Source organism: Sminthopsis crassicaudata, chromosome 3 (assembly GCF_048593235.1).
Source record: "Sminthopsis crassicaudata isolate SCR6 chromosome 3, ASM4859323v1, whole genome shotgun sequence".
In the NCBI taxonomy this organism is placed as follows: Eukaryota; Metazoa; Chordata; class Mammalia; order Dasyuromorphia; family Dasyuridae; genus Sminthopsis; species Sminthopsis crassicaudata.
Window position 1 is genome coordinate 349,270,825 of NC_133619.1, and position 13,510 is coordinate 349,284,334.

A 13,510-nucleotide genomic window follows, 5' to 3' on the forward strand; every position below is an offset into this window, starting at 1 on the left:
ATACATAAACATACACACACGGATTCAGAGGAGGATTCCTTTGGCACATTCCCCTGCTGTATCCTGTTACATTTATAGAGCTAGAAGAAGCTTAGAGCTGACTTCATTTTACCAATGAGTAAGTGATCCCGGAAAAGGGAAATTAATTTCCCAGTGATCTCACAAGAAGTAGAGCTAAGCTCTGAGCCCAGGACCTCTGACTTCCAATGAGGGCTCTTTCCTCTCGGACCACAGTGGCTCCTCTCCCGCAAAAAAGTGGTTCCTCCCGTTGTAGCTGGAGGTTAGTATATCTCGATGACCTTCTCTGCTTCCTCATCTGTAAAATGAAAGAGTTGGATCAATATGATCTAATAAAATCCCTGCCAGCTAAGACACGATCTGTGATTTTTTTCGAGGCTTATTTTCTCTTCTTCCCTTTCCCAGCCGTGAACCGGCCTTACTATGACTTCCTGATGCGCCAGAAGCATCCCACGTTGCCCGCCAATCTCCCACAACAGCAAGTCTTCATGCTGGCGGAACCCAAGCGGAAGCCATCAAACTTCTGGCAGAATATCAGCAGGCTCACCCCCTTCCGCAAGTGACCAGCCGGAGTGGGTGGCCGCTGTGCCCGTGCCTCTACATTATCCCTCTCCTCACCCTGTCCGATAAAGCACTTTAAGGATCGGCCCCCAATGGACTCATCACCGGCTCCTCCAGCCCTCTCTGCTCCATCCCAAGTCTCCATTCCCACGTCCCTCCTCTCCCTATTTATTTTGCAGACTGAATCCCCAAGTGGGGGAGGCAGCAATTCGGTGTCATCGGGGTTGGTGCCTTTTTTTGTTGTTTGGCTTCCTTGACATTGTGAGGGTGAACTAGGGAGATCATCCAAAACCAGACCACGGACGCCCAGGCAAGACTGGCCTTTGTGATGGATCTTTCCTAGCCGCCTAACAGCAACACTCCTTACCCCACCAAGCTGGGGACATGGGGGCAGCGTTCCTCCTCTCCCGCAACCATTTACCCACCAAAAGGATTTTACATTTTAACTGGTTTGCCCACCACCTCGACCTTCCTCACCGGCGCTGAGGAACCCCACCTGAAACAACATCTGGCACTGACTGAGGATGCTCAGAACAGGGGTTCTCACTGACTTGACTTCTCTCCAGTTTCAGGTTTTTGTTTCATTCAAGGGTCAATCCCAGATTCCTTCCTCTTTGGAGATTCTCCTGTGGCCTCGCTGTGGTTTCTTAGCAGGTGTAACCAATCATTTGGCCTTCTTTTCTGTCTGCCTGGATAAGGCTTGTTGTACCTGTCTCACTGACCCTTGTTACCTTCTTTCTGGCTTTCTCCAGGTGTGGGGGAGCCCATCCCTAGTACATGTTGAATGGTGCCATTCAGCTACCCGCATGGAGTAAATACAAGAAACTCTCAACCTAGTTTCTGATGTGTTTTTCCCCTCCTTTGAGTTAGGTAAATTAGGAAATGGGAATACTGTGCCTAAGCAAATCACGGATCAGAACGGTTCTTGACTTTCTATCTCATACCCTTCACTACATTGCTCCTGCCGGTTCGTTCCTCAATTCTGCTCCACTCCCAGCCAGTGAAAATGCCCTCTTCATTTGTAACATGTTTATTTATGGTCAAAAAAAAAAAAAAAAAGCAAAAACAAAAACAAATACAGTCAGCTGTGTATTTTGTAAAGGTTTGTAACCTGTCTCATCAGCTGTTGGTGACTCTCGTGCCTGTTTCCGTTATTTTTTTGTTGTTGATGTTGGTTTTTCGAGGGTGGGGGGAGGGGTTAGGTTGATTTTCTAACAGGAGAAAAAGAATCGATTTAATCCTTGGTTAGTAACAGAAAAAGATTTGCCTTACCATAGTGAGAGCTAGAAGCCATAACAACTGAATTCTGTAGTGCCAACTGCATTATGGAGAGGTGGGAGTCAAACACTATCCTAGAAGAGATGACTTTTTTGGAGGCTGGCCCAGGCTTCCACCCAGAAGCAAGTGGAGAGGGTGTAAGATGTTGGTTGTGACAGTTGGTCATTTAGCTTGGATTTGGATATCCAAGGATATTATGAATTCAGTATAGCATGTAAGAAAAAAAAAAAAGTCATTCTTGCACTATGCCTTTCTCTGAACCAGAGGCGACATTTAATTTCATAAAGAAACTTCTGAAAAGTGACATGCCCGTCATCGTGTTTCTGTCTTTCCTGTTGGTGTTTGTATTTTTTTCCTCTGCTTGGCCCTTCTCCCTTCCCATGGATACCCCCTTGTCCTTATAACCCCTGAATGGTCACATACCAATGTCTATTCTGGTAAATAATCTGTCCTCAAGCCAATCCATCCAATGTTCATCAAGTCCCTACTGCATGTCCATTCCTGTGCTGGGCAATTAGGGTAAGGCAAGCTGCAAGATGTGTTTCTATAGTCTCAAAGAAATAAGGTTAACATGAAGCAGTCAAATAAAATAGAAGCATTTGATGGAGTACAAAAAAAGTGTTATACAGAAATAATCCTTTTAAATCACAGAAGAGTGTGAGATGGCTTCTGGCTGGAAAGATGCAAGATCAGCTTCATATATAAGGTGAGATCGGAAGTGAATCTTAAAGAGGGGTCAGATTTGGGAAGTGGAGAGCATTCCAAGCTGCCATGTAGGGGGAGAGAGGGAAATCCCATGCGCAAAGGCCCTCAGGAAACAGCCCGAGAGTTCCACCAGCCTAATCTGCCAGAAGTTGTTGGCAAGTACTGGGAGATAATTCAATTCCACTGCACAAATTAGTTGAGGACTGTCAAGCTAAAAAAAAAAAAAAAAAAAAAAAAAAAAAAAAAAAAAAAAACATGGAGCAGTAAGTAGCCATGACAGGTTTTTAAACAAGAGTGACATCAGGAAAGCAATGCATTAGGAAGATTTATCTTAGGATCTTAGTCTTGGAAAGTAACTGGGAATCCCTACCTCAATATCTCTCAGAAGGGATCCAGCCTCTACTTAAAGACTTCTGGTAATAGAGTGTTCACCAACTCCTGAGGCAGCACATTTTACCACCATAATGCTTAGGAAATTTTTCTTCAAATTAATCCATAATTTACATCCCTTTAACTCTCACTCATGATGGTTTCTTTCCCATCAGCATATTTCCCCTTAGCAACAACTGCAGCTTAGCTTTGTTCTTCCTCATATCAATGTTCCATTTCAATGGAATATTTCCTTGCTGAGGCTATCAGGGACTTATTAAAGTAATTTTTATCACATAAATATTTTAAATACATTTGAACATAGCCAAGAAATTTTGAAGATTTTTTTTCTGCTATGTATGAATACACCATACAGCATTACATACAACTCCTGAATATGAATAGATAATGTAAGATGGAGTGAAGGGACTATTTGAATTAATTCAGGCATAAGTAATAGGATTTAGTGGCAATCAGAAAAATAATGACTAGCATCTTTTTATGCAGCATTGTAAGGTTTGCAAAGTGATTTATATAAACATCTCATGTCTTCACAAGGGGCTAATATTATCCACATTTTATAGATGGGGAAACTGAGGCAGACAAAAAGTAAGTGATTTCCTCAGGATCAAGCAGCTTAGTGATTGAGGTCAGATTTGTGCTCAGATTTTTCTGATTTCAGGTCCAGCCTTCTATCCACTATGCCATACAATAAATGATTCGTGATTCGTGAAGCTAAAGGTTTCTAAAGGTATTTCTTGGTCCTTGAATAATTTTCTCAGTGTAAATGTTGAAATAGTCAATTCCATTTCTGAAAATGAGCACTAGAAGAAATCACCTTGAGTTGATTCCACTATTTCACTTCAAAAACATATTTATCAGGCCTACAACTATATCAGGTAAAAAGAAAAAAAAAAAAAAAAAAAGGGCACAAGTTCCCTATCCTCAACAAGGTATAATCTAATTAGAGGGAGTAAAAACTAACAGAGATGAAAGGATTAGTGAATAACTGAAGGATAGTCAGGATCTGTATAGACAAAAAAAGGAATGAAGGTGTGCAGAGTATTCTATATAGGGAAATAGCAAGAGCCAAAGAAGGGGAGGTAGAAATGAGCATGGTTTTTCATGGTAACAAATGAGATTTTCTTCTTGTTTTTTAATAATTATTTTTTCTCCAATTGCATGTTAAAATAATTTTTAACATTGTTTAAGTTTTAAATTTCTATTTTATCCCTTCCCTCCCCTCTCCCTTCCTTGAGACAATAAGCAATCTGATATAGATCATATATGATTAATCATGTAAAACAATAAATGAAATTTTCTAGAATGGAAAGTTGAGAAAGTTGGAGAGAAAGCAGCCAGATTTGGAGGAGCTTAAGCTGAATGCCAGGCTAGAAACTTGCCCTGTAAATGATGAAGAGCTATTGGTTTTTTACATTTAAATTGGGGTTCAATTAGTTTACTATAGTTCTAGTAAGTATCACTACCAGGTCCAGAACTCTGATAGAATAAGATAGAAATAACAGCTTATATTGATAGTATTAAAACATTTTTACAAAACACTTTTACCATACACTATAGTCAACTATAGTCGACAGATGTATCATTGTCCCCATTTTACAACTGGGAAAACTGGGGTGCAGAGATTAAGTGCCTTGTCAGTAATCACAGAGCTAGTAAATATTAGAACAGGAATGTAAATGCTGGTCTTTTGACTTCAAGTTCAGTGTTTTTTTAATTACACAACCTGCTCCCAGAAAGGAATGAGGATTATTGTCCCAGATCCTGATTTTTGAGGCCCACCCACTGACAGGTAAACAATGACTGTGGGAGGCAGCTGGCAGAAAGAAAGCTCTGAGCATCATAATCCAAGCAATTAACCCATGACCCCTGTCCATAAAATCATCAATTTGCAATAGGTTGGATTAACCTTTTCAGCTCATTTTTCCCTTTCAAAGTTGCTCTTAACTTGATTTCATCTGTATACAAATGTGATGGAGGAAGAAAGGGGAAATAAGGCACAAATGCGTGACTTTTCATTATCCACTTTCCCATCTTCCTCTACATGGTCTGCCCAAGCCTCCCCGAATAGACTGATCAGGAATAATGTGTCTGAGTAATAAGGTGAATGAAGCTAATTCCTAGTACAGATATCAACAAAGATGATTCCAAAATCTCCTGGGGCTCCAGTAAAGACAAAAGACTGGCCATATATAAATTCTTAAGAGTAAAGATTGTAATTTTTTGTATTTTTATTCCCATTGCCTAGAACAAAGCATGGCACACAGTAGGTGCTCTTTTAAACTTGTTGATAAATTATGGATGTGTGTCCATAATACAACCATATTGCTTGTGAAATAGGTCATTTCAGAACCATTACAGCCTCAGAGTCAAGTCCCACTTCTAATATATTTGGTTGTGTGATCAAGTCACTTCACCTCTTTTGTACCAGGCCGCTAAGACTATGGGTTGTACAATAGTTGCCTATCTATAATGGTAGGGTGTTTTCTCACCAGAATTCCCTACACCCAGTAAAATCCCAGGTCTAGACCAAAAAACAAACTGTGTGGTGCACCAGACAGCCTGCTTTTGGATGCTAGTAAGACCAAGGGCCTTCAAGGTACAGATTCCTAAACCATAGCCAGATCTCTTCAGAAGCTTGAAGTCTGTTGGTAATTGATTCTTTACTTATTTTTCCTCCATTTCCTTTTCCTCTCCTCCTGGAACCTTTTCTATCTCATGAGCCCTTTGAGCAGTTTAGTGAAATCTATGAACGTCTCAGAATTATGTTTTAAGGGAAGCTAGTTGTACTGAAATTCATTTATTAAAATTTTTTTAAATGAATGAATTAAGGAGGCCAGGTTAAGAACCCATGTCTAGATCATTCAATTTAATTCAATTCTGTTAGGAGCTCTAGAGATATATAAACAAAAATGAAACAATTCCTGCCCTCAAAGAACTTTACTTGCCCTCTACTTGGGGGGGAAGGATAATACCATATAGAGATAAGCAAAATACAAAATAGGAAGTCAAGAGGGATAGATGAAAAATAAGAGAGATCAAAGTCTAGTAGGAATATTTGGGGGAGAGGGAGCACTAACAACTGGAGGTCTGACAGAAAGCTTCACAGATGAATACTAGGTTCCAATCTTTCAACAGGTAATCAACACATCCCTGAGACAGAGTTGACTAGTAACCATGGAGTTAATTGTTTACACTTGGGAAGCCTATGGTCCTTTCAAATGGGCAGCACTCATGAAGATGCTCTTAATGACCCAAAGAACTGGACTATCTTTTCTACCTACCAAAAACACTGATACTTACCTTACCAGAGCACTATTGGGCCTCTCTTGCTTTTCAGAACAATTCAATTTTAGGCTGTTCAAACCATTTCATAGGAATTCCTCTCTGCAAGCCACATGCTACTACATGCATCCATTCTATATTTGTTTGTATGTCTGTATATGTCTGCTGTGTTCATAATCACCTGATTGACCAAAAAGTACAGAGAATATGTATAAGATCCCACTGTGTATTTAGCTACAAAACTGGTATTTAAGTTTCTTTTAAAAAGCAACTACCCTCTTAAAGAATCTTTTCCAATGAGGTAACTCCCTTGCATTTACCAAAATCATCCAAGAAAACTTGAAAGATAAAACAACAGAGATGTTTTTTATTTCCCTCATTATTAATGTCAAATATGCACACAACAGGAAGAGATATTGTTAAAGGCATCCATGGAAGAGGTCTAGCTTAAAGATCAAGTCAGAAAGGGGTACCCTGTGGATGGTGAGGTCTTCCAAATGTTATTTGTTGATGTTTGTATGAAACCCAGCAACATTGAAGGACTTTCTCAATGAAATCCATGGTTATTCAAAGAAAATTTAGCCCAACTATCCACATAAGAAAGATCAAGTGGATGAAAAATACTTATTGTTAAAAATATGATTCGGATGGATAGCTTAGTTGAGGTTAGTTAGAATCCCACAGTCTGTCGGATTAACAGAATTAGTGGCTAGATTGGATTCTATTTTGCAAGATTAGTTTTTTTTATCAATATCCAGGAATTGACCAACTATGCCTAAGGGCCAAATCCAGTTCATAGCTTGATTTTGTATGGTTCAGTAGTATAAATCAAGTTTATTTTGAAATATAAAAACAGGCAGAAGCCACAATTTAGCCAATGGGCGGCAAAATGCTGATCTTTGAAGACTAGCCCAATACAAATATTCGGGATAGACACTACACATGTACAAGGAGATGAACAAGAGGAGGGGAGTAGGCTGGATAGTCTTTGGGAATTTACAAAGTTCATTTAATGATCACAGATTTCTAAACACAAAGGCCCATTATTTTAACATCAGAGTTCTTCAAAGGTAATGAAGAAATATATGGTGAGCATGAGTGGGCTACCACACATTGAAAATGAGAAATCATGCAAGAAAAGTAGTGTAAAGGATATCATCAAAGAAATGTATGTTGGGGGAAAAATGATGGACTACTCATATACTAAGAACAAAGGACAACCTAATGGAAAACCCATGTGCTTCACTGATAAAGGATGCAAGAAAGACCCCCACCACATTGTTCAGGTCCCTGTGACGAAGTTTTGGGAGTGTATGAATTAATCATTTATATAAGATAAGTAATGTGGATAGGGTACAATCTTCATAGTGGGATATAGCTACATCATTTGTATTACAGATCCCCATTATAGCATATGGGAATATTACTAGAGAGAATCATATATGGTGGATCTTTTGAATACCGCCTACCAACTACCAAGATAGCATTTCTTCATTTGAACTATTTCTCCAACAAAGAGGCTGAATAGCCCAGAATATCCACCAAGTGAACACATTATAGTGTTCTTATTGGGCCTGGATAACATATATAGCTGTACAATTGAGCTAGGCTCACTGTGTTAAACTGAAAAATATAAAAACCTTTTCTGGCTCATGGGCCAAAAAAAAACCAGTAGAGATCTGGTTGCTAATCTCTGGCATAGAGATAGATAAATTGACAGAAAGGACATATATTAAATATTTAATGATAAGATTACAAATACAAACAAGCAAGACAACCCGTGGGCTCAAAGAATTTATATTATTAGAATTACATTCTAAATTACATTTTAATACATTTTTCTATGAGCATAAAAATAAAAAGGAGCTGGAGAGGGGGAGAGAAAGAAAGGCTCAAACCTAGAAATATGGGGCAGATAATTGGCAATGTTTCTTTAGGAAATACAGGAGGAAAAAAATCTAAGATTGCATTTTGGGATGAGAGAAGTATGATGACTGTTACACGAAATGGTGAGATGGTCAGATGGAGGATAGAGAATAGAAAGCTGGTCTTGGAATCCAGAAGACCTGGGTCCAAGCCTATCTTTGATAACTATATGACTTTGGGTAAGTCAATTAACTTATGTGTTCCATAAAACCTCTTTGAGACAACAATTTGCAGAGAGAGAGAGAGTATTGATCAGCACTAGCCAGGGAGTTCTTTCCACCCATAAATCTGATCCAATATGCACATTTTATATATACACATATACATACACATATATATACATACACACACAATATACATATGTATGTACATGTCTGTATATGCATGTCATATATACATATATGTAAAAAACTAAATTTCTTTATATAAAACTGAAATGTTTTCTAGATCTTTGATTTCATTTATGAAGGGGGTTACTTCTGATATGGAAACCTCCTCTACTAAATGCTGATTATCAACTTGGCCAACTTGTAGTCTTCAAATTCCTTAGGACACTGAGAAGCAAGTTATTGGATTTTCTTATAGGTCACATTTCTATGTATCAGAGAACCTGACATACCTTCTAAACACAATGCCATGTTCTCACAAAAGTTGTAATACAGCTAAATGGGCAGAACCCACCTAAGCTGTTCCTGAAAACATGATCTTAGGAAAATTATTGTACAGTAGCAGTTATAAATGAGCAAGTAACCAAAGCATTATAACATCAGTTTTCATAACTTTATTATCTTCCATTGGTACTAATCTGATGCATCATCATGGAGTGGCTCTTGAGTCCTGGCAGGGGCACAGCTATGTGAATAAGCTTTGGGCAAGACCTCACCCACTGAAAAGGCTTCAAGGACAGAAGAATAGTATTCCAAAAGAGCCTGATAGTGAGTGATCCAATTTGGCTATGAAAACTATCCAGGGCACTTAGGTTGGTAGAGAGAGTTCCCACACTACTGAAAGGATCATTTTGAGGTACTGTATTTAACTGGCTTCAGACATTATATTATTGGGAAGTTGGGCTTTAAATCCTACCTCTGACAGAGAGTACCTGTGTGACCTCAGGCATTTAACCTCCTTAGGCTTCAGTTTGCTATAAGATATGTCTATACACAGTCAGAAAACAGACTTTAACTAGATATAATTTTTATAAATTGTATTTAATATTTAACCAGATATAAATAAGTTATCTCCCACACAGCTATGATTTGTCACTAATATTGGGGTTAATTAATGCTGCTAAGAGGAAAACAGAAATCCAGAACCTAATAATCTTAGGTAGAGTATGAGGGCCAAAACTTTCCTTCTTCTAAGAGGCTGGATATGAGCCATGGCACATGAGTCAAAGCAGCCCATTGAACAGGCAGAATGAGCTGAGGAAGGTCACAAAAGAAGGTGATTTTCTTACCTCCATTATTTTTGTAGGACCCCACAGGTAAGAAAAGCAGGCCTACAGACTTAGGGGAATTGTCAGTCCCCTCACCAAGAGTTCCCCAGAACTCTTAGCAAGGAGAGTCCTTTATCCTAGTCACAAACCCTGGGCCAGGGGCTTTCTGCTTTCTTACAGTAAGGTGCAAATGACAAATGTGCTATAAATTTTCTAGGGCGGAGAAGTAGAAAGAAGAGAAAATACCGAATGCCTGAAATATGGAAGGAGGCCAATAAAAGGGGAGATTGAGTTCATTAAAACTATAATGACTCCATAATATAGCAGGTCAGTGGAGATCACTCAATTATAATCCTCAAGGAAAAGACTGCTTCAAGGTGAGATGAGCTTCAGGAGGCTGAGAATGCTAGTCAAAAGAAAGCTTAAGATCAGATAGATATCAGTTAACATTAACAGAAAATCATTAGTCATTGATATACTGCAGAATATTTCAGAATAGGACAGAAGAGAGGTAATGAAAAAAGATGGCAGAAGGAAAAGAAAAATGCTATCTATCTAGCTCCTGCTCTAGATTGCACACACAGATACACAGACACACAGACAGACACACACACACACACACACACACACACACACACACATTTTGTCTCTCTGTCTCTCCATCTCATCTCTTTGGCTGGCTGTCTCTTTGTCTTCCTCTCTTTTTCTTTTTGTCTCTGTCTCCGTTTCTCTCTTCTCCCCCCTACAAAAATCATTATAAAGCAGCAAGTCCACATATGACAGGCAGATATTGCATCTGGGTCCTTATCTCCAGTAATTCAGAGTATAAAATAAATAGGTGAATTAGAAAGATCTGAGTTTCAGTCTGGCCTCAGAAACTTACTTAGCTGTATGGCTTTTCTTTTTCAGGGAATTCAGTAAATGACTCAAAATTTTTCTACTCTCCCCAACTCCTGCCCTCATACTACAAAACATCAGCATACATTATGACACTCACTCAAACTCCTAACCATCTCAGTTCTTCAATCTGCTCACTTCCCTTAAGATATAACCACCCCAACTCAACCTACATACAAAAATAGATCCTGGGCTCAGCTAGGTGGTACAATGGATAGAGGACCAGCCCTGAAGTCAGGAGGACCTGAGTTCAAATCTGGTCTCAGACACTTAACACTTCCTGGCTGTGTGACCCTGGGCAAGTCACTTAACCCCAATTGCCTCAGAAAAGGAAAAAAAAAAAAAAAAAAAAAAAAAACCTTGATCTTGCTTGCTGTAACCCATAAATATACCACCTCCTCATGCAAGAATTCTGAAATCCCTTTATATAATCATAATCTATTGGTCTGTAACTTCCCTTACAAGACCTTCCTTCCCCTTCATTTGCACTGATTTCCACTCCCTAGTCTCCTTAATTCTCTACAAGCCATCTCCCCTGCACTAGCTATTCTATTTTCCCCTTTTGATATATGATGAATGAATTCAATACTATCTTCTCTTAAATCCCTGCCCCCCTGATCATTTCACTAATTACAACTTGCCAAGTCTCAATCTTGGATCACTCCCACAATTTTGCTACATACACAGCTTAACAAAAAGAGAGAAAATCATATAATCTTCCTGATTAAGCCCATTACAGATCACAGAATCTCAACTGGATCCTCATTGCTGCTGAACAATACATCTTATCAACTCATGATCCCACTCTTTAACAGCAGCTCTTCCGAACTTGATCCCTTCTCAAACCTCCCATGGCTCACCTCTCTTCCTACTCTTAGCTGAGAATATTTTATAGGAAAAATTGAAGATATCTCCCATGTTTCTCCCCTCTTCAACTCCTAAATGAGCTGGTTTCCAGCTCTTTGTTTACCCATCTCACATGAAGCGATCTTACTCCACTCTAAGGTTAATCCTTCTACCTACTCAAGAAGCCTTAGTCCAATGCATCTCCTCTAGCAAACTGCCACTTCTGTCATCACTATGCTATCACTTATTCAATCTGTCTACTGGCTCATCTCTTATTACCTACAAACATAAACATGCTCACGACTTCATCACTCTTTCTTCCCTCTCCCCCACAAATCGTCACTTGATCTCTCCATCCTTATTGTTCCTTATTATTTCTTTAGCACATTGTAGTTAAACACTGAGAAAATACCAGCTACAGTAGATGCCCCCACTTTCTCCTAACTGTTTACAATCTGGCCTCTGACTTCATAATTTCACCAAATCTGCTCTCTAGTTACTAGCAATCTTAGTTGCCAAGTCAATTGCCTTTTCTCAGTCTTCATTTTGCTTGCCTTCTCTGCATCTTTGCACGCTGTTAATCACCTTCTTCTCTTTTCAGGACATCACTCTCATAGTTCTCCTTCTCCATGTCCTTTGCTGCATCCTCATTAGACCATGCCCTCATCCTATAGACATCCCTTAGGGTTTTGTTCTGGCCCCATTTCCCTTCTCCCTCATTTAGTGGTCTCGCCAGTTCTGATATTTACTTAACATCCCTGTGCCTATTCTCAACTCTACCTATTCTGCCCGTGTCTAATCTAGACTCCAATCTCATCTCTTCAGCAGACTTTCAGACATTTTGATTTGGATACCCAAGAAATATCTCAAACTCAGTTTTATGTCCAAGGTTCTAATATGTCTTCCTCACTTTCCCCTGGTGTATTTATTTCACAGTAATTCTGAAAGTGCTACAACATAGTTTAAAAATACTACATAAATTTGAGCAGACCTATCCATCACCCATAACTAGTATAAGAATTACTGCCAGCCAACAGGGATTTTAGAGCAACTTAGAATGTTATCATCACTAGTGCAATAAATCTTAATATTAGCATTACATCTATTTTCCCAATCTTTCCTAACATCCCATTCCTGGCACTTATTAGATACATGGCAATAACAAAAGGCTGGGAATATCATCACTAGGGTTAGAGGTCACAATCACAAAGATCACTTAAGGATCACCAAAACTCATAAAGAAATTGAGAACACATTCTGTACCTTTGGGAAATTTAACAATTTCTGAGAACTGAAATGTTTCCCACTTAGGGGAAGCAATGACCTTCATATGAAGATAACCAAGAATACACATCAAGAGATTGAAATTATTGATAGGTTAATAATACATTTGAGGTAAACAGAAATAAAGCATGCTAGATCTAGATGGAGTCAAGTTCAACCTTGTTTTGGATATAGAAAACACTGAAAATCACAACCCCTGAAGTGAGCTCCCACTGAGCACTTCACGTGAGCACATACATAAAGGACAAGGGCCTTGTCTTTTCCTTTGTGTCCACTATGCTTAGCACAATGCTTGTTAAATTATTATTGAGGATGACGATGAACATTGCAGTCTTGTGGCCAAGCCAGGCTAAGAATCCAGGCCTTCTGGTGTTTTCAAAATACTCATCCCTTACCATTCTGTTGCTACTATTCTAATCATTCATGTGACAAGGCTTGTGTCCTGAGTTAATAGATGTTCTTTCTCATACTGAATCATTTATCTTGGAAGGTATCTAAATGTTTCAGTGTGGATAGAATGCTAAGTCTGGATTCAGAAAAACATAACTTCAAATCAAGCCTGAGACACTCTTTCCATTGGCAAATCACATAACCATATTCCCAGAAGAGTTTGGAAAAATGAGAAACCAAAATAAGCAACACAAGTCAATCTTTATTGAAAACTGAAGTATTAATACATAACAATTCTTGTTACAATAAACGTGCTTTTTTAAGAATTTTAAATCTGAGCTCATCTACTCATCGGATTGCATAAAAAATAAAAAAGTATGAATTTACACATAATTGAACTGGCTCAGGATGGATTTTCCACACCTTCGTGTTGACACCATAAGTTCAATGCAGAAGTGAGTGATGCTTTTTAACATTTTGGAAGACAACACTTAC

The 13,510-nt window shown here is 38.8% G+C and overlaps 1 protein-coding gene across 5 annotated transcripts in view; it reads left to right on the forward strand.

Annotated features, from left to right (window-relative positions):
* Positions 1–1,839, forward strand: part of ARHGEF4 (Rho guanine nucleotide exchange factor 4) — a 503,177-nt gene extending 501,338 nt beyond the window's left edge. For all 5 annotated transcript variants that reach the window (XM_074301690.1, XM_074301691.1, XM_074301692.1 and 2 more), the window contains one exon: positions 424–1,839. In XM_074301690.1, the coding sequence (XP_074157791.1) occupies positions 424–581 (158 nt within the window). In that variant the 3' untranslated portion in view covers positions 582–1,839. The remainder of the gene's footprint in view (positions 1–423) is intronic.
* The last annotated feature ends 11,671 nt before the right edge of the window (positions 1,840–13,510 follow it).